The sequence below is a fragment of the Anabrus simplex genome, chromosome 6 (genome assembly GCF_040414725.1).
Source record: "Anabrus simplex isolate iqAnaSimp1 chromosome 6, ASM4041472v1, whole genome shotgun sequence".
NCBI classification, from domain to species: domain Eukaryota; kingdom Metazoa; phylum Arthropoda; class Insecta; order Orthoptera; family Tettigoniidae; genus Anabrus; species Anabrus simplex.
The window spans coordinates 275,562,993-275,590,357 of record NC_090270.1 but is presented as its reverse complement, the minus strand read 5'-3'; the positions used below and the strand labels follow the sequence as shown (position 1 = coordinate 275,590,357).

General features: G+C 38.3%; 1 protein-coding gene across 2 annotated transcripts in view; it reads left to right on the top strand.

Moving 5' to 3' along the window:
* The window catches only part of Dgkepsilon (diacylglycerol kinase epsilon), a 225,774-nt gene that overhangs the window by 81,983 nt on the left and 116,426 nt on the right, over nucleotides 1–27,365 (top strand). For both annotated transcript variants that reach the window (XM_067150428.2, XM_067150427.2), the window contains 2 exons: nucleotides 1,362–1,506; nucleotides 19,396–19,613. In XM_067150428.2, coding sequence (XP_067006529.1) covers nucleotides 1,362–1,506; nucleotides 19,396–19,613 — 363 coding nt within the window. The remainder of the gene's footprint in view (nucleotides 1–1,361; nucleotides 1,507–19,395; nucleotides 19,614–27,365) is intronic.

The following is a 27,365-nucleotide window of genomic DNA, read 5'->3' as shown; positions in this document are numbered from 1 at the left end:
ACTGAATGTCCATATGTTCTTCGTAAATTGTGTGCACGTGGTACGGGCATCAAAACCAGATTGACTGTTGAGAGGAAGCAGGAGTCATAACTAGTTTTTGGTTGTTTGTTAATGAACGTAAACTTCCAGTTTCAGACTCATTTTATAATTGTAATTAAGTTATTGTAATTAAATTAAATATAATATAGTTATTCAAGTTAGTTCATTTACTTAAACTACTATTTTACTATGTTTTTATGTTAGGTTAAGTTTGTTATTGTAGATAGAATACCCTATTTTGATCTCTTCTTACATTTCATTAGTAATTTTATAATTATTCAAATTAGTTAATGTTTTAGTATGCTTTTAACTGTAAAACTCATACCTTTTAGTATCATTGTAAGCACATAGCTAAGAAGCAAATGCAGTTTTCTATATACTGTACATCATCTATTTATTATACTGTATTTTGTACACTTGATCATTAAATATGTCATGAACATCAAACATTTTATTCAGTGAATTGAACTTAGCTATTAAACATGGCTCATGTTTCACCACGCCATCGCGAAACACTGCTTCTCTTGTAGTCCGAGACGGAAGTGCACCATGTGTCAACACACTGCTTCGAAGCAGTTCGCTGTTGATAAAGATGTTGATTTCCATAGGGAACCTGAAATATTTGTTCCAAATGAGTAAATTTATAATACCAGTATGGCCCGTTATTGGACGTTATAAAATTTCCAGCTAATTTATTCCTGGTTGCCAGCGTTTCGCCCGAGTGTATTAAGTTGGGCTCATCAGTTGGTAAATAGCACACCTACCAAGACACATGCCTAGTGCGTACCATGGAGGCCACTGCCAAAAATGGACCAATTATATTGGTAGTTCACTGTGCCGAATTGAATGTTTGAAAACAGTCAGCAGTGACACTTCGCCCATCTCTAATGTGTAGGCTTATTGTTCAAAGTATTCACTACATGAGATTATCGTGGATTAGACCAGGCTTTTAAAATTAATTACTAGTAATGTCGTATAAGCCAAACCTGCTTCATTTATATCTAATGGACACCGTATGCTATTTTTGAACGAACATTTTATGCCCTTGTGGTTTGGATTCCAAGTAAAACTGAAGGTCCCATGGCTTTAATCACAATATCAAGAGTTGCATAGAACTGCAAGCTTGCTTGTTTATGTTTAAAGCATTACTTGTGTCATGAATGAAATATTAGTATATTTTTTAATGCCTTTTAACATATTTAACTTAGTAGAAGTGATTAAATTATATCCAATTATTTATAATGTGCAAAATATTATTAGTATATTAAATATTATATATGTATATAATGTATATTACCTACCTTTATTTGTTTGTTCTTAAGGTATGTGATCTGGGTCCCTTTCGGAACATGATCATCCCTCCATACTGTGTGTTAGTGATGAAGCGAAAAAATGTCCATAGGGAACTGAGGCTACGAGGTGTGAAGCCAACAGGATGGCCCCAGTGGACACCCCTCATTGTGGTTGGTAAGTTAATATACAAGGTAACAAAATAAGTTCTTACTATTTTTGATTCTCAGAAATAACAAAGTATACAGCACACGGCATAAACCATGAGTGCAGTTGGGGCGGGACGGGGAGAACAATGACTTTGCCCTATACAGGTGCGTTGTGCACGCACAGCATTCATAGCTTCAACAGTGGTGAAGAGAAATGGAGGTGTTGGAGGAGCGTGTATGGGGGTGTCTGCTTTATGACTGGTGGACTGTCCGCAGCCATATTAAGTCGCTGAATACATCAAGTCTTTGGAGGAGATAATGCTGTGAATGACAGCACCACCAGGCATTAGTTCAGGAAGTTTTGGTTGGGTGATCTCACACTTCGTGATGTATCCCGAAGTGTGTAGCTGCAAGTTCTAGATGATGAAGCCCTGCAGGTGATGACAATAAAGGACAGAAGGCAAACATGTGAGCTTGACATATGCTTCCAGGTGTCCAATGAAACAGTCTGACAGAGCGTGTGGCTGTGCAGTTGGGTCACATAGCTGTCAGCTTTCATTTGGGAGATCCTACAAGTTGAGCTTCACTGGAATAACCTTTCTTAAACCTGAACTGCCTTTTATTCAAACCAGTTAGTAATTTTGCAAACATGATCAGAAAGAATGCTTTCCCAGAACTTACAAACATGTCAAGCTGACTGGTCTGTAATTATATGCTTTATGTTTGTCACTCTTTCCCTTATACCCTGGAGCTACTATTGCAACTCTCCATTCATTTGGTATCACTTCTTCATGCAAACAGTAACCAAATAAGTATTTCACTATATGGCACTATATCCCAACCAATAACCTTTAGTATATCCCCAGAAATCTTATCAATCCCAGCTGCCTTTCCAGCTTTCAACCTTTGTATCTTTTTGGAAATGTCTTTATTATCATAGCTATTGTAAATTTCAGTAATTTGCCAGTATAAGTTGCCTCCTTTATCTGGACATTCCTTATATCCAACTATCTTTACACACTGCTGACTGAATAATTCTGCCTTCTGTAAGTCTTCACATATACACTTCCCTTGTTCATTAATGTTCCCCTGGATTGTACTTCTTGGTATCTGTTTCTGCCTTTAAATATCCATACATATTTTTCCATTGCTCCCTAAAATACAAGGGCCATCCGGAAATTAGTACCCGTTAGAGCCGCATGAAGCGCTGACGACTCGGGTAACCGCTGAGCAAGGTTAGACCGCGTCAGTGGCTTGTTTGCCTGCTCTGTGTGAGGTTGCGTGACGCTAGCATTGCCTGTGTTGTGTCTGTGATTGTTTAAAATGTTTAAACAAATTGAGAACCCCGCTAGTTGTGAAGTGAGGGCCGTGATTAAATTTCTTAATGCATGAAACGTTCAACCTTGTGATATTCATCGCCAATTAACGGAGGTGTATGGAGACAGTGTGATGGACGAGTCGTCTGTTCGGCGCTGGTGTCGCAACTTCAACCTGGGGAGGGGGAATACACATGACGAGGAGCGTTCAGGGAGACCATCTGTCATTACAGACCAACTGCTGAGTGCAGTAGACGAATGCATGAGGAATGATCGGCGCGTCACAATTGATGAACTTTGTGAACATTTTCCTAATGTGTCTCGAACAATTGTTCATGAAATTGTCAAAGAGCATATGCATTATTCAAAAATCTGTGCAAGGTGGGTCCCTCTCATGCTTACAGAGGAGCATAAAACCAAGCGTATGGCTGCAGCACTGACGTTTCTGGGACGTTATTCCGATGAGAGAGACTCTTTCCTGACTCGCATCATTATTGGGGACTAAACATGGGTTTGTTATGCATCACCTGAGAGTAAACGACAGTCAATGGAGTGGCATCATGCTTATTCACCAACCAAACCAAAAAAATTCAAGACAGTTCTGTCCACCAGGAAAGTCATGGCAACAGTTTTCTGGGATCGCTGAGGTGTACTGCTCATTGATTTTATGGCTCGTGGAGACACAGTTAATGCTAATCCGTATTGTGAAACATTAAAGAAATTACGGCAGGCAATACAAAATCGACGACGAGGTCTATTGTCTACAGGCGTCATTCTCCTTCATGTCAATGCCAGGCCTCATGCAGCTGCGATAACACAACAAATTTTGCAGCAATTCAAATGGGAAACCTTCGACCGTCCCCCATATAGCCCGGACTTGGCCCCTTCGGATTTTCATCTCTTTACGATGAAATCTCTCTATTAAATATAAATATAAATAATAATGACTAATGGAATTTGGGAGCCATAAATATACAAATAAATAATTCTTAAACTTTGCCGGCTGTTGAAACTCATCTTCAGGGTCGTTGCCTTGTGACAAGATGATCTGAATCACTTGATACCTAAAAAATTAATATTGGAAAAGGAGTCCATCTGGTAATTTCCCCCACCCATAGAAATAAAACAGAATATATATTAATCTCATACAATATACTTAGTCAATTAAACCTGTATTTACCTAGAAATCCGAGCAGAGCTCGTCGTGATACACCCTTGAACATATATAACAAAATAAAGAGAATATTGATATAAATAATAAATGTCTTAATTTATGAAATAACTCTCTCTCAATAACTGGTACTCAGTTTATTCCGCAACGCAAAATATTCACACGCAGTCATGACTCATTTTTCAAGAATGGACTCCACTTTGCTGATGGCGTTGGTATAGTTTGAAAAGGCCCAACACGTTACCTTACGTAGACTCTCCGTAGAATTATATATGGCTAACATTCATAACCATAGAATGTTGTTACACTCCAGCATCTTTCTCCCTGGTTCCTTCAACAGCAGATCTCGAACTCCCAACATGGCATGGGACATCTTCCCACAACTCGTACAAAACACCTCTCCGATTACCACCAGTATCACATCTGCACACTGCAAGCTGCAACTTCCAACAACTCACGCGTGCTTGCACCACACTAGCCCAAGCCAACACAACAGCATCTTAAAATAGCCCAGTTCCTGGAATTTTCCACCTCAGCTCCGTCAACACGTAAACCCCCGCTCGGAGACTCGTCACGTACACAACCGGGAGATAAACTGAGTGATCGAAACACACTAGTCCCAAATAAAATATAGAGAGTATCCATAATAACGAGAGTTCCAAAAAGAGTTACTAAGCCGCGACGGCTAAATACACACATAAATGAAATATACACATGAATAAATAATAATAATAATAATAATAATAATAATAATAATGACAATAATAATAATATCTGACCAGGGTTTGTCAGGTTACAATACTCCCCCTTTGTTTTCCAGCAGATGCAAATGTTGGCAAAACAACACAAATCAGGTGGCTGATGGCCCAAGGACAGCTCCTCAAACTACCCATCAAATATACAATATACAACATTAGGGATCCCGATGGTATCTCCTCAAATTGAACACATTATAAGTTCCAATACATTTCCTATTAGCATCAATTAAGGAATATGCACACCTCCCTATCCTTCTCCCAACAATAAAAGGACCCTTAAACAATTGAAAAAACTTAGACATGGTCTTATCCTCAGCGTTAGATGGGTGAGGCACTCGCAACAATACTTCATCTCCTACCTCTGAACTATCAGAGCACCTATTCTGAACTATCCTAGCACGTTTCTGACCAGACTTAACCAGCTTCTCCCTAGCAAGCTGTACAAATAGATCCTGAGGAACCTCCTCCACGCTCTCCAACCTCAATATCTTGGCCAACTCAAAATCAGGCTTTCTCCCAAAGTGCACCTCAATGGGTGTAAGACCAGTACTCTCATGTCTTGTGACATTGAGCCAATTTTCCATCCTACTTAAATGTTCATACCAAGAGCTATGATTATGACTTACATAGGTCCTAAACATCCGTCCAAGTTCCCTCATGACTCTCTCAGACATGTTTCCACAAGGAAACCTTATAGACGAATATGTTACCTGAATACCTCTGTCCTGTAGAGTCTTCTTCCAGATGTTCGAAGTGAACTGTGAGCCGTGATCGGATAGGATCCTCCTAGAGTTACCGAATTCCTCGCAATACTTACTCACTGCATTGGCACATCCTCTAGCAGAAGCCTTCCGAAGTGGGTATAATTTAACAAATTTAGAGAACGAGTCAAGTATTACAAATATATATCGGTAGCCATACCTAGACTTAACCAACGGTCCATAGATGTCCACACACAGTAACTCACCTATATCCTCGGTTATCACAGCCTGCCTCGGCCCGTGCATATACCTATTTGGGTGTTTACATTTCTGACACACATCGCAAGTAGCCAAAGTCTGACGGACTTGTCAACCCATATTGCGCCACACAAAGTGATACTGAATTGCACATAATACCTTCTCTGCACCAAAGTGACCTAATTCCTTATGGAAATACCAAATCATGTCTTTCCGCAAGGCTTGAGGCACTACAACCCTCCATACATCCTTATGACATATGCGAGCTACTAAACCACTCAGAAGTTTATACCTCATATTCCCTTTTTCCACAATAGTGTCAGGCTCAGCAGCCTCTAACTCAAATAAAATATCACACAACTCCTCATCCTGTCCCTGTTCCAATTTCATCTTTGAGAGTTTCCTTCTCTCCTCTCTACATTCGTCATACTTATCAGCACATACCAAGATATTCTCACTAAAATCAGTGCTGACCTCATCAGCTGTCACAGAAATATTCCGACTCAAATAGTCAGCTAACACATTATCAGTACCCTTAACATGAACAACTTTAGGGTCATACTCCTGTATCGCCTGAGCATGAGCATGAGGAATCGGATATCTAGGACTATTAAAACTAGACCTTTCTAAAATATCAAATGAGTGTTCGTACACAGTAGTACACCCTAATTCACCAGAGAACACCTCCTTGTTCTCCATCAAAACATTCAAAAGTTCCCTCTTCTGCTGCTCCTCCAGGCATGTCTGTCGCACCGCTTTCTCCACCTCACTGACCAAATCCTGACTCTCCGATACCATACTGTCATTAATTCTGATACTTGCATTATTAACTTTAACATCGACTTCATCCTCAACAATTTCCTCAATAACCTGAATATGACTACAATGAAGCACAAAACTACTCCTATCCACCTGATAATTAAGCTTAATCGGTTTACGTTCTTCACCAACAAGAAATTTCAAAACAGCAGTATCATAGTCAATCACACACTTGGTTTCAGATAGCCAGTCATTCCCCAGTATAACGCAATATACCAGATTAGGCACAACAAGACAACATTGCAACATGGTCTGACCACCAACCTCAATAGGAACAATAACCTGACTACGAATACGATTACTCTTAGCACCAGCTGCTGTGATAATAAATGTGTTCCTCACAGGAATCTCCTCAATAATCTCACCTCTGCGACGAGCTTCCTCACAAAATTTAAAATTTACACAAGACTTATGACTCCCCGAGTCTACAAGCAATTTCTCCTTCACACCCCATATGGTAGCCTCCATAGCTGGGTTGATCAATAATTCAGACGAACCACCTTCCTTAGCACTATCCTGGTCACACAACAAATCCTTACCAACATCAATCTCAAAAGCCTCCCTGATAACATGGATTTGCACATCAAGTGGGGATCTCCTAACGGACCTATTTAGGACATCCCGTTGGAGTTTAAATTCTGATTCTGCTGATTACCACTATTATTACCTCTCTCATCCCTTCTCCCCCTATCATTCAAATCCCTAGACTGATTCCTAGAATTAAAATTCCTACTATCTTGATTCCTGAAATTAATCCTGGTTTCCTCCTGCCTATTCCCATTACCCTGATCCCTTCTGCTATAGTCATTCCCATTCCTACGATTACTTTCAAATGCTACTCCTCTCCTGTGATTATTTTCCCCCACACTCCTATGTCCTACCTGCCTACCCAAAGAATCGAAACGTTGCAACAGCCCTTCCATTCCCTTAATGGTCTTAACCTGCTGGATGCACATGGCCAACTGAATATCTTCATTAAAATGTCTAGCCATCCTCCTAACAATATCCTGCTCTGGCAAACTCTCTTCTAAGTTCTGACTAATAGCCACGTGCACAAGAAAATACTCCGTACGAGAAATACCCTCATTACCCTTATACTTCCCAGCCATAATCCTATCTCTTTCCCTACCCTGAATCTCCTCATCCCAAAACTTATCCATAAACAACTCCCTGAATCCCCTTAAACCCTTAATATGACCTCTATAAACATCATACCAACTCCTAGCTTCACCCGTAAACGCACTTGCTAACATATCATCTACCAAGTCCCACTCTAACACACCTTCTTCCAAGCTCCTAGTAAAACGTTTCTCCACTACCTTGAGAAATTCCAGAGGGTTAAACTGCTTACCATTAAACTTAGGCAGCTCAATTTCCTTAATAATATGCCTTTGTACGCTAGAACTCTGAACATCACCTGAGGACCTGACTGATTGAATCTTTTCGTCAACCCTCTGTAATACATCTGCCTTCCATACATCAATATGACTAGCGTTCTCTCTGACCTGATGTTCAATTACACCTTGTTTACTTATCACATTGTGAATACTGTTAAAGTTATCTAAAATTTTATCCTGACATTTAGAATTATTTTCAACAAGTTTAGCTTCAAGATTATTAGCAACGTTACAAATTACTCGGTTAAATTCACTTTTATTTGATTCAGATATACCCCTAATTTCTTCAATTTGCCTATCATGCTCAGACAATTTACCATTAATTTCTACACATTGATAGTTTAATTCCTTCCTCATCTCCATAATACCTGAATCGACTTTCTCACTTAACCTCTTTACTTGATTATCCATCCTATCACTAATTTCCTGAACTTGTTTTTTCAATTTTAGCAACATTAATTTCCATTTTCTGATTATTATCCTCAAGTTTACTTTCAAGTTTCTGTGTTAACTCATCATTCTGCTCTCTAAGTTTACTTTCAAGTTTATTAGTAAATTCACTCAAAATATGAACTAATTGGTCTAGCTGCTGGTCACTATTATCGCTACTCTGCTCTGATAGAGATGATGAAGCATTGTCCCCGGTTACCATCGAATCTAACACAACATTTAAATTATTATCGCCCATTGTGGCTTCACTCTCTGAATTAATCATGTCAACGGTATAGTTTGCTCCCCTTGTACTACAATTAATATGCACTTTCCTTTCCACACTCCTATTTCTTAATTTTAACAGATTAATATTTTCTCTCGTCCAACTCATCACCTTGAGTTTCCCACATACGCAAAATTTCCACAAGACATATTATACACTCCACAGCGAACAAGAAATCTCCACAACAACTGTACATATCATGAAATCTGAGAGCAACTATACCATTTCTGTGTGCATACCCTATCGTGACTCAGATCAGTCTTGCCCCACGTTGCTAGCGACATTGAAATCTCTCTATTAAATATAAATAATAATGACTAATGGAATTTGGGAGCCATAAATATACAAATAAATAATTCTTAAACTTTGCCGGCTGTTGAAACTCATCTTCAGGGTCGTTGCCTTGTGACAAGGAGATCTGAATCACTTGATACCTAAAAAATTAATATTGGAAAAGGAGTCCATCTGGTAATTTCCCCCACCCATAGAAATAAAACAGAATATATATTAATCTCATACAATATACTTAGTCAATTAAACCTGTATTTACCTAGAAATCCGAGCAGAGCTCGTCGTGATACACCCTTGAACATATATAACAAAATAAAGAGAATATTGATATAAATAATAAATGTCTTAATTTATGAAATAACTCTCTCTCAATAACTGGTACTCAGTTTATTCCGCAACGCAAAATATTCACACGCAGTCATGACTCATTTTTCAAGAATGGACTCCACTTTGCTGATGGCGTTGGTATAGTTTGAAAAGGCCCAACACGTTACCTTACGTAGACTCTCCGTAGAATTATATATGGCTAACATTCATAACCATAGAATGTTGTTACACTCCAGCATCTTTCTCCCTGGTTCCTTCAACAGCAGATCTCGAACTCCCAACATGGCATGGGACATCTTCCCACAACTCGTACAAAACACCTCTCCGATTACCACCAGTATCACATCTGCACACTGCAAGCTGCAACTTCCAACAACTCACGCGTACTTGCACCACACTAGCCCAAGCCAACACAACAGCATCTTAAAATAGCCCAGTTCCTGGAATTTTCCACCTCAGCTCCGTCAACACGTAAACCCCCGCTCGGAGACTCGTCACGTACACAACCGGGAGATAAACTGAGTGATCGAAACACACTAGTCCCAAATAAAATATAGAGAGTATCCATAATAACGAGAGTTCCAAAAAGAGTTACTAAGCCGCGACGGCTAAATACACACATAAATGAAATATACACATGAATAAATAATAATAATAATAATAATAATAATAATAATAATAATAATAATAATAATAATGACAATAATAATAATATCTGACCGGGGTTTGTCAGGTTACAACGAACCTTAAAGACTTCCTGTGGGGGAAAAAGATTTGACAGCGTTGAAGAACTTAATCGAGCTGTGACTACGTATCTCAATACACTGGCGACGGAGGACTATGACGCTGGAATACAAAAACTCGTCCCACGTTATGACAAATGCCTAAATTTACTTTGAGATTATGTGGAGAAGTAGTGTAAAGTATGCTCTTTCCAACAAAAATGTGTATATTTGTTAATATTTACTCCTGTGTGTTTATTGCGCAAACGGGTACCACTTTCCGGATGGCCTTCGTACATATGGCTACCAATTATGTTTGCCATCAAGTTATCCTTAGCTGAATATTTTTTGTTGTTGTTGCCAAATTCAATTTCCCTGTAAGCTCCTTCAACCTTCAATCTCTCCTTACTCCGGCAATCATTCCTAACTATATTTCTTTCCAATCTGTACCTCCTTAATCTCTGTATTTCCTTGTTATAATATATGGGTCCTTACCATTCCTTACAACTTTTAAAGGTACATTCGTTTCCACATTCCTCAACAATTGCTTAAAACCAGCGGTGCCCGAACTCTGCGCAGTTACCGCAGACTGACTTTGCACGCGTGAAGAGCTTGGTAGGTGTGTCTGCTCTCGGAGAGAGAGAGAGAGAGAGAGAGAGAGACTGAGTAAATTTGGCCAGCTGTATTGTACGAGTTTAATTGCTAGGGAACATAGCATACACGGTTGAGGACGGCGGTTTTTTAGAAGTGCTGTTGCAAATGCATTGCATTATGGAAAGCACATCAAAAACGAGAAGTGACAAAAATTTACAATCCTTCAAAACAGACTAGGAATTGCAGTTCTTTTTCACGCCCAACGGAAACAATTCTAAATGCTTATTATGACATCGAACTATCGGCAGACACTGGAAATTTACTGTCGAGGGTCACTATGACTCTGTCTACAAAGAAGAATATGTGGCATTAATTGGCGAAGACCGCGAAGCAAGGCTTTGGGATTTGAAAACATGTGACCACAGTTGGTAGGCATATTCAGACATTTAAGTTAAACATTTGAAAACATATTTTAAGATCGAATCTTCTGTGGCTCACAACCACAGTATGTTCAGTAGTGTCCTTCTCTCCTACTTTCTGGAAAATGAATTCGACACGCTGGCATTAAGAGCTAGTTACAAAATAGCACTGAAAATAGCGACAAAGCGTTGACAAGGTACAATAGCATTTCGTATGCGATATCTTCAATCAATCAATCAATCAATCACTCACTCACTACTGATCTGCATTTAGAGCAGACGCCCAGGTGGCAGATTCCCTATCTGTTGTTTTCCTAGCCTTTTCTTAAATGATTGCAAAGAAATTGGAAATTTATTGAACATCTCCCTTGGTAAGTTATTCCAATCCCTAACTCCCCTTCCTATAAACGAATATTTGCCCCAATTATTCCTCTTGAATTCCAACTTTATCTTCATATTGTGATCTTTCCTACTTTTAAAAACACCATCCAAACTTATTCGTCTACTGATGTCCTCCCACACCATCTCTCCACTGACAGCTCGGAACATACCACAGAAGTCCAATTTTAACACTGTTCTTCAACCTTTAATTTACAACTTTCTATCTTTTCATCAATGTGTTCTACATTTCTACCATATGCCTATGACTTTCGTCTTTTGTCTCCTGAAAAGGAATTTAGTGATCTCCTGACCAACCTTCAACATTATTTCCTCAATATTACTTTTTGAATAAATATGACTGATCGTCATTCTCGTCAGAGTCTAATTGTAACCGCCAATCAGTCAACTTAATTTTTAGCAATCTTACTACTTGTTCATCACAGTCTGTTGCTTTGTCCATTTTACTTATAGCAACTTCTATGTCAAAAATTTTAATACTTTCACCTTTGTAATTCTTCACATTGTAAAAAAAATAATAATAAATAAATAAATAAATAAATAAATAAATAAATAAATAAATAAATAAATAAATAAATAAAATAAAAAAAATTAATAAATAAATAAATAAATTAAACCAACATTGTTATTTTGAATGTTAATTTTAGTTTAAGTCTCTTCAAGACTTTTTAAATCAATTTGATCTTATTATATGTTATTTCAAGTGCTTATTTTTTATTTCAAGGTTAAGACTATGGCTGATGATGCCTTCATACTAGGGGAAACATGTACCATTTTTAGTTAATAGATCAATGTAAATCATCCAAGACAATGACTTATTGTATTGATTAGGTGGTCAATTTAATAAATAACTTACTGTTATTATCTAATCAAATATCATTAATACGGATCAAAATGATATTTATTACATGTAATACATAGCACTTAGTCGAGCAGCTCGTCTCCTTTCTCCCAAGTCTTCCCAACCCAGACTTTGCAACATTTTTGTAACGCTACTCTTTTGTCGGAAATCGCCCAGAACAAATCGAGCTGCTTTTCTTTGGATTTTTTCCAGTTCCTGAATCAAGTAATCCTGGTAAGGGTCCCATACACTGGAACCATACTCTAGTTGGGGTCTCACCAGAGACAAATATGCTCTCTCCTTTACATCCTTACTACAACCCCTAAATACTCTCATAACCATGTGCAGAGATCAGTACCCTTTATTAACAATCATATTTATGGGATTACCCCTATGAAGATCTTTCCTTATATTAATACCTAGGTATTTACAATGATCCCCAAAAGGAACTTTCACCCCATCAACGCAGTAATTAAAACCGAGAGGACTTTTCCTATTTGTGAAACTCACAACCTGACTTTTATCCCCGTTTATCATCATACCATTGCTTACTGTCCATCTCACAACATTATCGAGGTCATTTTGCAGTTGCTTACAATCTTGTAACTTATTTATTACTCTGTACAGAATAACATCATCTGCGAAAAGCCTTATCTCTGATTCCACTTCTTTACACATATCATTGATATATATATAAGAAAACCTAAAGGTCCAATAATACTGCCTTGAGGAATTCCCCTCCTAATTTTTACAGGGACAGATAAAGCTTCACCTACTCTAATTTTCTGAGTTCTATTTTCTGGAAACAGAGCCACCCATTCAATCATTCTTTTGTCAAGTCAAATTGCACTTATTTTTGCCAGTAGTCTCCCATGATCTACCCAATCAAATGCCTTATGGAGGTCAATCATGATACAGTCCAATTGACCTCCTGAATCCAGGATATCTGCTATATCTTGCTGGAATCTTGTTAAGTAGTCGGGCTCCATGGCTAAATGGTTAGTGTGCTGGCCTCCCAGGGGTCCCGGCAGGGTCGAAAATTTTAACCATAATTGGTTAATACTGCTGGCACGGGACTGGGTGTATGTGTCGTCATCATCAGCATTTCATCTTCATTACGATGCACAGGTCACATACGAGTGCCACATCAAAAGACCTGCGTGTGGCGAGCCGAACATGTCCTCGGACACTCCTGCCACTAAAAGCCATATGGCATTTTATTTCATTTTGTTAAATAGAATGTATTGTCACAGGTTTACTCAAACAAGGACATATCATATGGACTTGTATTTGTTTATTGTATACCAGCTGATATACCCAAGCTTTGCTACGGGATTCTCAGGAAGACTGACTTTGTTGTTTTCCTAACTGAAGTCAACATAGGTCATTACAAAGACGTCAGAAGGAAAGTAGCAATTAAAAGCAATGTTATCACATAAAATAGCCGATCAAATGAAAAACCTTAAATTTTCTCACTTTTAGCGAACAGTACTATGGTATAGATGTCCAATAACGGGCCATTTATATCAGTACTATGGTGCCGATCTAACAGTCCAAAGTTCCAGAGCTGGAATGACCAGGTTGTAGACAGCCGTGAACACTCCTCTGCCATTATTCCATTAAATATGCACACTGCTCATTCCAATCAGTGCCTCGAGTAGGGATTGAATAGCTCGAGTGCTATGATGAACCAGTGTGTTATGTACCAGTAGTATCATAAAATCTATGAACCAGGGGAATGGCATGCTAAAGAAGAAAGTTATCTAACTTCCTAGCTACTTCCCGCCAATATTCTGGCAGGCTGTTACACTCGGTATGACCGGGCGAGTTGCCGTGTGGTTAGGGTCACTCGGCTGTGAGATTGCACCTGGGAGATAGTGGATTCCAACCCCACTGTTGGCAGCCTTGAAGATGGTATTCCGTGGTTTCTCATTTTCACACCAGGCAAATGCTGGGGCTGTACCTTAATTAAGGCCAAGGCCACTTTGTTCACACTTCTAGCCCTTTCCTATCCCATCATCATCATCATAAGACCCATCTGTGTTGGTGCGACGTAAAGCAAATTTAAAAAAAAAATGGTACTCGGCAGTAATCCTCTCTATCTGAGATGAGTGGCAACAGAAGACACAAAGCACATCACAACAAACAATGGTCAATTTAATGTTATGGGTGATCAATTTTATGAGCGTCCTATATTTTAGGCTTTCACATTTAGTTTTCTTTCGACTCTGTGATATTAGGGGGTCTTATAAAATTATTTATAGCTTAGATTGTAGTTCCTTATTCTCCGACTTTACATCCCGATTTTCATTAAATTCTGTTTACCCATTTTCTCGTGACTCAGCGCTGATATGGACTTCATAACAAAAATCCAAATTCATGTATATCTCCGTGATTATAACAATGTATAAGACATAAATGATCGAAAATTTAATACGATTTAACTTTAAGTTATGTAGTATTTATCAACAGGACCACCAATAACATAAATATTTGAGCATTGTCCGGCTTTATGGCTAAATGGCTAGCATGCTGGCCTTTGGTCACAGAGGTCCCGGGTTCGATTCCTGGCAGGGTCAGGAATTTTAACCATCATTGGTTAATTTTGCTTGCACGGGGGCTGGATGTGTGTGTTGTCTTCATCATCATTTCATCCTCATCACGACACGCAGTTTGCCTACGGGCGTCAAATCGAAAGACCTGCACCTGACGAGTCAAACATATCCTCAGACACTCGCGCACTAAAAGCCATACGCCATTTCATTTCATTTGAGCATTCAATTTTAGGCCTTTTACCATTTCACTCAGCATGAATGAAACTTTATGGCCTAGATTATAGGGACTTATTCCCCGACTTTGCATACCAATTAAGATAGGACCACTAATGACATAAATATTTGAGAATTACATTTTAGGCCTTCCCCTAACCTACCTCTTTTTTTTTTTCTTTACGTTGCACCGGCACAGATAGGTCTTATGGCGATGATGGGACAGGAAAGGCCTAGGAATGGAAAGGAAGCGGACGTGGCCTTAATTAAGGTACAGCCCCAGCATTTGCCTGGTGTGAAAATGGAAAACCACGAAAAAACCATCTTCAGGGCTGCCGACAGTGGGGTTCGAACCCACTATCTCCTGGATGCGAGCTCACAGCTGTGCGCTCCTAACTGCACGGCCAACTCCCCCGGTCCAACCATTTTTCTCAGGTTGAATACAATTATTTATAGCCTAGATTGTAACGACTTATTCCCCGACTTTGCCTACCAATTTTCATTTAGATACAACCACTAATAACATAAATATTTGAGAATTAAATTTTAGGCCTTCCCCTAAACTACCATTTCACGCAGTGTGGATAAAATTATTTATGCCCTAGATTGTAGCAACTTATTCCCTGACTTTGCGTACTGTTTTTCATTAAATTCTCTTCTGCCGTTTTCTCATGATGCGTGTACATACATACATACATACATACATACATACACACATACAGAAATGACAGAAAATTAAAAAGTGCATTTCGGGCTGATGACCTCGATGTTAGGCCTCTTTAAAAAACAAGCAAGCAAAAGTGCATTTCCTTGTTACTGTGGACATGAGTGATAGAGAAATATCATCCTTTTTAAATTCTGAGCAATGTGCAGACAAAACTCTTATTTTTTATATATATATATATATAGATGACGTATAAACCACAATAAAATAATGTTCAGTGTGAAATGTTCGTATTCAGAAAGGATGACTGCTTACTGTTGTTAATCGGTGGAGAGGGAGAGTAATATTCCTCTCCCGAATGGCTAGTCAAGTTGTTCACACTAGGAGGAGCAGTTCCAGAGGGGTGGTAACATAATGTGCAAGCATCAGGCCAGCTTATCGCACAGCATATCAGTGTGCTGTATAGGTGTGACATTCCTGGCATCCACTTCTTTAAACCCATTCCGTAGAATGTTTATATTTTTATTTACCATTTTCCGTTGACCACGATTTCTTTTTAAAATTTCCCTATGCCTCTGTTATCAACCATGTGGTATTGCCTAGTAGTCCTACTTCGGCAACATTCCTTTCTAAAAGATTTATTTTTAACTATGACTAAAACAGCTTCATGATCATTTATATTATCTGTCACTTCAGAGTTTCTGTAGAGCTCATTTTTTTTTAGTAGGTGTCTAAATACTTTTTATAGATAGTGTATAAATTGTGTGTGTTGAAACCTAAGTGTGAAGACTGGTTGGATCCTCAACAGATCCACCAACAGCTGATATAGGTAGTCTAGGTATCTCTGAAGAGGTGCATTTGGAAAATATGGTGTGAGATTGTTTCCTGTTGCTTTCCTCAAGTGTATACTTATGACTATGCATTTATAAGCTGAATAACACCAGTTGTTGCTTCTTGTTGCTTTGAAATGAATGTCGAAGTTAAAGTGACCCACTTTTCCTCAAACAAGTAAAAGTAATGGTAAACAAGAATGGGAGGCTTTGCTTTCACTCTGGGGAACCTAGTTTTACCTGAAGGATATCCTTTGGAAATAATCGTCAAATTCTGTAATCACCGAGGATTTGAGCCTCTCTACCTTTGTCCATCAAGGATGCTTGGGAAGCTGAACATACAATATTTCTTCTTCTTGTTTCCGAATTTGACCTCCTATGGACCGCATTGAGCCTAAGTCGTTTTATTCTTCTCGTTCTTCTTCTTCCTTTCATTTCTGATCTCCTTTCTTTCTCAGATATGACCGATTTGGGTCTACATTTTGGTGGTTTCTCCTGGAATGTTTTGATGTTGTCCACTGGGCTTCTAAATTCTTTTCTGTTGTGAATCATATCCATTGTAAGTCCACTTTCTATTGCATCTCTTTTTACCTCTTCTATCCACTTTGTCGAAGCTTTCAGTCCAGTGATGTACTTGAATATTTTCTTAGTTAGCTGTTTCTCATCTATTCTTTCTAGGTGCCCATAGAATTTTAGCCTTCGCTTTCGCATGGTGTAGTGATTTTTTCGGTGTATTTGTAGAGATCATAATTTTTTCTATTCCTGTTAGTAGTCATTTACCATCACCATGGGAACTCATACAGCTTGATGCATACTGTGTCCAAACACCACACCTTTTTTATTAACATACATTTTACATTGACCGTGCATTATTTGTGGTGAAAGAACGTGATACTGCACCCATAATACCACAAAAACTGGCACCCACATCCAGCAATGAAAAATATCATCTGAACACATGAGAAGAGGTGTATGTGAGGACATAATTGACTGTTATGGCTTGGGTGAGAAAAATGATCGCGGAGACATGTTTGTTCTGTTTTGTAAAATGGAGAGCTCTGATGTGACTAATGTGTATGTATGTTCAGTCCGTCAGCGCTTCCGCTGGTGGGATCCTCAACAGCTCTGCCATCAGTTGTCATAGATGGCCTAGGCATCAGTGAAGAGGCGTACTAGGGAAATGAGGAGTGAGGTAGTTTCCCATTGCTTTCCTCACTGAGCCAAAGTTGCTATCACATATCAGTCTGCCAAGCCCACTGAAATGCATCAACTGACCCTATGTGCAACATTTTCACACCATTCATAGCAGGGACTGGCTGCATAAGGAATTGGCATTATTAACATCGCTCATACCTCAGTCACTTTCATATTGTCAAAGCCAAGAATAAGACAGAGACAAATCTATGAAAGTAACAAAATTGCTCCAGCCTATACCAGAAGACATAGTGCAATGTAAACACTAGGTCCTGCCAGTAAAGGCCTATGTGACTAATACTTTTTATAAATTACCAGCATGGAGATTGTATACCTGGAAATCAAATGCTGAACCCAAGTCAAAGATTGTGAGGAATCAGATTGATTACATCATTATAAGAAAGAGATTCAAAAACTGTATTAGGACAGTTAAAACTTATCCTAGTTTTGATGTTTATTCAGATCACAATCCATTGGTTGCTAAATTTAAATTTAAATTAAATATCACAAAAGGGTATGTCACTCCTAAATCTTGATGCAGGAAGTGTGGGTAAGAAGAAAGTCAAATGTATGCAGGAAAAGGGAAGAAACATAAGATACAGTAGAATCTCCCTAGTTCAGCCATCTTAGGATCGGACCCTAGGCCGGACTAACGAAAGACCGGACTAACCAACAATACAGTATGTTATAAATACCAATATTTAGTTTAAGTGAAATACAGTGCATAAATAAAGAACCAATTATAAGGCAAGTAGCATTGATGTGTCTTTACCAAGTATACTCAGCGGAAATGAGTTGATGTCTTTATGATGTCTCCATACACTATTGAAGTTTCATCCTGATGAGAGATAAACACTCGAGGTGGAAAAATTAAATGCAGAAAAGTATATTTTTAAAAATTCAGAATGTAATTTGTGAAGGTACACTAACACTTTGTATAAATATCATAGACTGTCGTAAACTCACATCACACTAGAATACTGTGTCATAAACTGCAGAATTCAAAAATTAAAAGAAATCAGTTATCTATTTTTCTGTTTTCCTTTTTTTTTTTTTTTTTTTTTGTCAATTGCTTTTTAGAAGCAAAATCATGCCACTTCTTTATAAACATTACATCAATTGCTGTTGCTTCTGTCTGCTGCTTGATATAAGTCACTGTCGATTGTAAAGCTGCACTTCCATCAACGTGACTCATTTTCTCCTACTTCTTTGTCCTGCTGAATAACAGCTTGCACAATTTCTTTGGGAGGTAAGCGTAACTCACAGACAGGTGCCGACCGGGCTTTCCAGCGGCCGAACTAACCAAAGTTGAACTAGAAGTCTACTGTAAAGACAAATACAGGTGGTAAAAGATCAGGAACACACAACAAACTTAAGATTTGTCATGATGGCTTCTCAGTGAGTTTGATGCCCGCCCTCCTGATGAAGCTACGAAGCAGAAATGAGCTCGTCAGTGGAGTTGAGAAGAGGTGATTGAACTGTGGTTGCAGAGAGAGAGAGCGAGCGTTCAGTGTATGAAGATGTGGAGATTATCCTTGTCCTTTGGTGTTTTCTTCTTTTTCCTTGTCCCCTCTTTCTGTTGCTCCCTGACCTGTTTGTGTGTTTATCCTATTAGGAGTTCTTTTTTAAGTTCCTGTCTCTCAACTCCCACTTAAATGTTTCCTGAGACTACATTAAGAAATCTCTGACAAGTCTTCAAAATTAAGCTTATAATGTTCCTGTTTTGTCTGCAGCCAATCGTAAATCTGGTAATAATGATGGAGACCGTCTCTTGTCAATGTTCCGAAGAATCCTAAATCCTGCTCAAGTTATTGATCTGGCTGACCGTCCTCCAGAAGCCGCATTGGAATGGTGCTCATTTCTTGGTGAAGTACAAGCTAAAGTACTGGTAGCTGGAGGAGATGGTACCATTGCCTGGGTACTGAATGCTATTGACAAGCTACAAGTACAGGTAATTATTATTATTTTTGTTTCCTGTTTTCTAGCTCCAGCTGGGTCAGCATGTTAATGGTACCTTTTCATCTTTCTCCATCCAACTATTATTGTTAATTGTCAACTGCATTCCAGTCCAGGTTCCTTCTTATTATTCTGGTCTTGTTTGACATCAATCATCACTCACCACTGATCTGCATTTAGGGCTGTCGTCCAGGTGGCATTTTCCCTATTAGTTGTTTACCTAGTCTTTTCTTAAACAATATTTTATGCCAGAAGGAAGAGTTGAAATGAAGAGCAGCCATGATTCAGAAAGGTTGAAACTGCACAGGGCCAGAATAAACCAGGAAGTGAGCAACCTAAGTTATGACAAACCACTGACAGCCATATGTTCACCTACGTGTCTCGTATTATCAGGAGCAGCTTGAAGGGTCGACAAAAATTTAACTGTGCACACGATAAATGATTGTCCCTTCAATGACTGGTACAACAGCTAGCAGTTTATATATATATAAATTTAAACATAAAGATCCAATAATTCTTCCTTGTGGAACCCACTTTTAACACTTTGGAGGTGGAGGCATTTTTATGTCTGTGTGCGGACTGAAAATATGGCGCTCTTTCTGATTTCTCTGTGATTTACTGTTTCCTGTTTACTGTATCAAGAAATAGTGAAAAAGCCTCTATAAGCTAGGCTGCGATCACAGAATGTGAGGGTAAAGTTGGTTCTAGATTTATGTTATTTATCGGAATGATGGTCGAAGGTCCTTGGTCTAAATTACTCACATCAGTCCGTTCACCAGCTGTTTTGCACTCCGACGCACTTGAGTTGCTCTTGCTCTCGGAAGACTCACCAGTTGAATTCCCATCCTCCGATTCTTCAAACTAAATATTGCTATTATCTACATCCATAGAGTCCAAAATCAAAACAATAAAGAAGTGAGGAGTAAAAGTAGAAGAAATATTGGAGGAAGGAAGGGAGTGGTGGAGAGATAGACAGCTGTGAAGGTCCTTGATTCATAACCCGACCCAGAAGACTGGAAACGGGGAAATAAAAAAGAAGACTGCAAAATAATGTTAAAAAATGCAAAAAACAGTCTTAAAACTTGTGGTATACTCATGACTAAAGAAACCGGCTTCACTACCAGATTTGGGAAGTAATTGAATAAAAGTAATGGAATAACTTGTAACAATTACATTCATAGTAATTTTACTTGTAATCATTACTTTTTACAAAATGTAATTTTTTATTTGTAATTTACTTCTTGAAGTAAAATTGTACTCATTTCTTTCTAGTAATTGATATGCATCACATGGAAGCAGAAATAGGGAAATATAAGTGATTATGAAGATAAGGTTTTTAGTTTTACTAGAGCAGAACCGGTAGCCTCACCAGCTCTGGATGAGGTACTTTCTTACCTCTTTAGAAATCTTATAAATTCCAGCTGCTTTGTTTTAAAATTAGCTTTCATAGTTTTGTCTAGGTCTACCTCTAATCCTCTTTCCTTCTGCATACGTTAAAACCCTTAAATCGGAAAGAGTTCGAGGTGATCAATCTTTTATTTTACATTTCTAGTCGGAGATGTTACCTGCTCTTTCTGATTTCTCTGTGAATTACTGCTTCTTGTTTACTGTATCAAGAAATAGTGAAAAATACCTCTTCAGTACTTTCAAAGTTCCAACGATGTTCTTAAAATAAAGCGAAGGTATTCCCTCATGTGTCCCTCTAGGGCAGGGATGGCGAACCTTTTCCAACAAGTGTGTCATTTTACGTCGGATTTATTATTGTCAACTGTCTACTGTGCCACTTATTTTTCTTTAAGGAATGGTTACATTCCACACACACCCCCAGTGCACCCCTGACTTCCTTTCCTAATTCCCAATTATGTTTCATAATATGTTATTTATTTATTTTATTATTTCTTTATTTAAACTTGTAAATACATTTGATTGCATATTCCGTGGTAGTATTTTGCAAAAACTGTAAGCAATACATTTTTAAATAGGTAAATTTTAAGAATACCTAACGTTATTTGTAAAAAGTATCTAATAAGCGTCCATTGTAACACGCTTCATCATTAAATATTGTTAGATATAAAAATTAAAAATACCAATATTGACTGCGAGTGAAATATCGTTCTCACATTTAGTGCAAAACCTGTTGCCATGTTGTTTGTCTGGTTCATAACTCGTTTTCTTCAATAACACACACGATGCACTTACGTCCGAGCTAAGACGGTTTCTGACTGTTGACTTCACAATGTTCATTGTAGAAAATAGCTACTCGCAGGCATATGAAGGCCCAAATAAAGTAAATAGCGCTGTAGCAAGTCTCTTCATGGTCGAAAACGTTTGTGGGAGGCTGCTCCACTGTTCAAGTATTAAGTTCTCTGGCTTCTGAACAGAGTATTCACCATCAACAGCACACTCGATTTGCACCAGTACTTCACCAAGTTCTACAAATTTGTTTGCCTAAGCACTGCTTTCTTGAAGTTCAATCAGCTCCATTTCTGAATGCTTGATATTTAACCAGTCAAAAAGATGACTTTAATATCACTCATTTCTGCAATATGAGGTATGGAAATTAATTGCAATGTTTACTACAAATCTCCAAAAGTGGGAAGATCGCTTGGAAACTATTTTTGCATTTTGTAAGACGTCCACATAATTCTTACAGATACTTTTATGTCTTAAAAAGTTAATTGATCTGCAAAATGTGTACTTTAAGAGGAAAGTATTTAAATGTCTTTGTTTCAACATCCCTGATGAATACTCAAAGTTTTCTCTGAAATGATTTTATGATCTCAATCTATCTGCAGAATGTCCTTTTCCTTGAATCCCTTATTCACATCACTGAGTACTGCTGTATAATCACGGAGAAACATTAAATCGCACAGCCAAACAGGGTTCATGAATTCTGGAAATTCTTCCTGCTTTTCTGTCATGAAGAAGTGAATTTCGCCCAAGAGCTTGACAAACCTCTGAAGTAGACTACATGCCCACGACTCAGCTGGCGAACATTATTGTACATTTAAAGTCCGCCATATTGACATTCCACTTCGTGTAACATCTTCGAGAACTGGCGATTATTTAGAGCACGTGCAGATATGAAGTTCGCAATTTTAGTTACCGCCAAGAGTTCACTTTCAAAATGACTTCATACCTTCTTTCGCACATAGGGCTTCCTGGTGTAATACACAATGGAATTGTAAAATAGGACGTTTGACTTCTTCTTTAAGAAATTTCACAAACCCATCTTGAATACCCACCATACTTGGGGCAGCATCAGTTGTCATAGACATTTTCTATAAGTCAAAACCCATTTTAATACAAGTTCCTTCTTCATTTTGTCCATGATATCTTTCCCTGTTGTCATAGTTCATAAACTCTGCAATTTAAATAATTCCTCCTTCATCACATTCTCACTAGGTAATTGGAAAAATCAGCTAACCTTGTTTGTAAGGTCACATCTGTGCTTTCACCAGGACATAAATAGAATACATCCGGGAGTTATCCAAATCAGTTTTCAGTTGCTCCGAAACAACTTCACTTATTATTATTATTATTATTATTATTATTATTATTATTATTATTATTATTATTATTATTATTGACAGTATTTCTGCTGGCTGGCATTTCTTGTCTGTTAATTATTTGTTGTTTATTAGAAAAGTCTTAAAATAATGTGTCGGACGTCAAGAAAGCCTCCTTCAAGAACTCTCCGCCAGAGAACGGTTTCCCATGCTGTACTATGCAGTGAGACAGATGAAAATTATCTGCACTGATATTATTCTTTGGCCTGAAAGATGATGCAAAAGATCTAGTTTTTTTCATATATGGTTCGATTTTTTTTTTGGGAAACTCCCTTCTTTCTTCATTGGGCATGGAACAACATTTGAATGTTTCATCTCAAAATGGCGCTTTACATTAAATGTGCAGGATACAACTGTTTCCGAACACATGCAGCACAAAGCTTTATTCATATCACTCTGAATTCTCTTGTCCACTGTTCTTTAAAAATCCGGCCCCTACCTTTGTTATGTTTCTGTCTTTTCGACACCGAAAACATGTTTGCGAGGTTTGTATACAAAATCACCAGAAAACAATATTCACTACACAGTTACACACTAAGAACAATTACGCGCTAATGGCTACCACACACAAGTCAAACTTCACGTACTGAGTGATGTGGGTGACCGAAGTGCTCGTCGGACGCATCTGACACAGTTATCTCACTTAACTTCCGAACCTATCAGTATTGCAGTGTTGCCATATTGCATGTCCGAATGGAACTATAATTTAGATTGTATATATTTATTTCTTATATGTGAAACACTATGGATATTCGATGCATGATATATGTATGGTCTACAGTAAACGACGTATAAAAAAACTTTAATACGTTCATGTGGTGTGCCACCGAAATAGTGTTCGCATGTCACCTAGTGACGCGCGTGGCATAGGTTCGCCATCCGTGCTCTAGGGCATCATTTCATTGAATGCAAGGATATGCTTTCCCTCTTAAGAAGTTGAGGATTAGCGATGAGAATTTTGAGAAGCTTTTAATTTATTTGCAAGGTAAATGGCAAATTATATTTGATGCTAAAAATGATTTAAAAATATAATTTTGAAAGTTCCACGGTATCATGTTCAGTCTCGTGTAGGGATGATAGCCATTTAATGTCTCTATGGAAAAGAACACAAAAGAAGTAATATCTTTTCCTTGCAGATTTGTGGATTGTTCTAGCAGTATGCAGAGAAAAAAGTGATTTCCTTAAAATTAGCTCTCTGTAAGGTAATTGTAATTTTGCTGATTGAAAAAAAAGTCATTTGTAATTGAGTAAAATATTTGTCAGGTATATTATGTTTTTCTTGTAATCTTCCCATCTCTGCTCACTACATGTAATAAGCCAGGAATCTGATAACTACATTGTATTTGGGGATTCTCCATTCAGCCAGAGCTGAAAGTGTCATTCACTGCCATCTATTGGACTTTTTGAATACCTACTACGTGTGCCATTAATTCTGTATCTTTGACTATATAGTTTATTACATTCTTCTTGCGGACAATCTGTCATGGGATTTAATATATTAAATTCCTCCCTCTAAGGGTTAAATTTAGCCACTCATTCACGAAATCTTTTATATAGTGGAATAGCCCTCATTTTCTTCAGTAGTCTCCTATGATCTACCCTGTCAAAAGCCTTGGATAGGTCAATAGCAATACAGTCCATTTGACCTTTGGAATCTAAAATATCTGTTATATCTAGCTAGAATCCTGCAAGTTGAGCCTCACTGTGGTAACCTTTCTGAAACCTGACCTGCCTTCTATCAAACCAGTTAGTAATTTAGTAAATGTCTAATATAAATATAATCAGAAAGAATGCTTTCCTAGACCTCAGATTCAACACATGTCAAGCTGACTGACCTGCAATTATCTGCTTTACCAAGCGAGTTGGCTGTGCGGTTAGGGATGTGCAGCTGTGAACTTGCATTTGGGAGATATTGGGTTCGAACCCCAAAAACGGCAGCCCTGAATACGGTTTTCCTTTGTTTTCCATTTTCACACCACACAAATGCCAGGGCTGTACCTTAATTATTAAGGCCACAGCTGCTTCCCTCCCACTCCTAGGTCTTCCCTATCCCATCATTTCCGTAAGATCTATCTTTGTCGGTGCGAAGTAAAGCTACTTGTAAATAAAATAAAAACTTACCTGCTTTATGTTTATCACTCTTTCCTTTGTACACTGAGGCTACTATAGCATCTTTCCATTCATTTGATATAGCTCCTTGAAGCAAACAGTAATAAAATAAGTCCTTCTGATATGGTACTATATCTCAATCGCTTCCGGTTGATGTATGTGACAGCTCGCTGACGATCGGGACAAATTATTCTGATCTGGAAGTAGTCGATGTAACCTGTAATTCCATGGAAATTATCCGAAATATCCCCAGAAATCTTATCAATTCCAGCTGCTTTTTTTTAAAATTAGCTTTTATAGTTTTTTCTTGGTCTACATCTAATCCTCTTTCCTTCTGTCTAAGCCTCTATCATCCATTTCAGCATCCTGACCAATGCATGAGAGATTAAAAAGAAAGAAAAATCCCCCTCTGGTTCAGTTTCTGGGAGCAGTTGGGGGTCCCGTTGGTTCTTATCACAGTATATGTTTACGGTTAAACAGTTTCTGAGTATGGCTGTCGCATTGCAAAAAAGTTATTTATCACTTGGACACTCTCTAAAACCGATGTTCAATCTGCCATGTTTAAACACTGCCGAGAACACTGTTTGACCTCAACTTTTAGGAGTGCACCACAATTAGAGGTTATGTCTCATGAAACATATGACACAAGGGAAAGTCCGGTAACTGTCAACTTGACTATAGTAATTCTTGGCATCCAATATATTTTATTATATTTCGGATAATTTCCATGGAATTACAGGTTACATCGACTACTTCCAGATCAGAATAATTTGTTCCGATCGTCAGCGAGCTGTCACATACATCAACCGGAAGCGATTCAGATATTACATTTACTGCCAAGTAAGCACACATAATAATGACACTAAAAAGTAGGTCGTGTGTATGTGTGTTAGTTTCTTTCAGATAATCGTCGCACTAATTCGGATAAGTTTTTGGAAAATGAGACAGGAAAAGGCAAGGACTGGTAAGGAAGAGTCGTGGCCATAATAACAGCCCTAGTATTTGCCTGATGTGAAAATGGGGAAACTACGGAAAACTATCTTCAGGGTTGTCGATGGTGCGTTTTGAACGTACGATCTCTAGAATGCAAGCTACATCTGTATGGCCCATACAACTCATTTGTTTACACAGTACTACACTTCCATCTTCCCATCGCAGAAACTATTTAGATTACACTCGCCATAACAACACTATAATCAAAGCTATATTTTCTCGTACGGTAGCGTGCCGCTTTAGTGATGATAATATTATGAGATTTTATTTCCATCGAAAGTGATATTCTTATCTGTGAGAAAGTCGTGCTCATGCTTGGCCATATTTGAGTAATGAACAGGAAGACGACAGGTGACTAGTGTTTGGCGCCTGCACCGACGAATTTCATTGGTTGTGACAAGCAAAGAGTTGCACCAATATTGAAACTTTAAATGGCGTCTAGCTAAACACTGGCTGAACATTGTTTATGCATTGGAAGTTCATAATCGACGTAGACGTTGTTTAGGGTAGACGTTTTCTAAAGCTCAAAACTAGTCATCGTTTTTGCAATCAGGCCGGAATATTTAACGGATTTCAACCCCTAAATAATATCTACTGTGCTACCTTGTATAGCTTGTATGGTATTTACAAACAGAACAAATTGGACAAACTGGTCAAAATACAGAAAGAGATACAACAGATTAGGGCTCTCAAACATGAAACAGAATCCACATATGCTAATTACACTCAAGGACAGAAAAAGTTAAGCACCTGGAAGTCATGGTCCCTAGTGTTAACCTAATATCGTACACATGCATACCATTGGCGGGTTTGTAAATGGTTAGTTGCAATGATCTGTGATAGGTAAAACAGCTACCAGAGTGCATTAGTGTTGTCACCACGTGACCTTGTTCTTAAGTCTGACGGAGTACATAAGGGGCGTGCATAGCATCGGAGCACTGACTGGTCTAATTGTGCAATATCCAGGTATGTGGGGCATTCATATGCGACATTGTCCAGCTCCATAGCTAAATGGTTAGCGTGTTGGCCTATGGTCACAGGGGTCCCCGGTTCGATTCCCGGCAGGGTTGGAAATT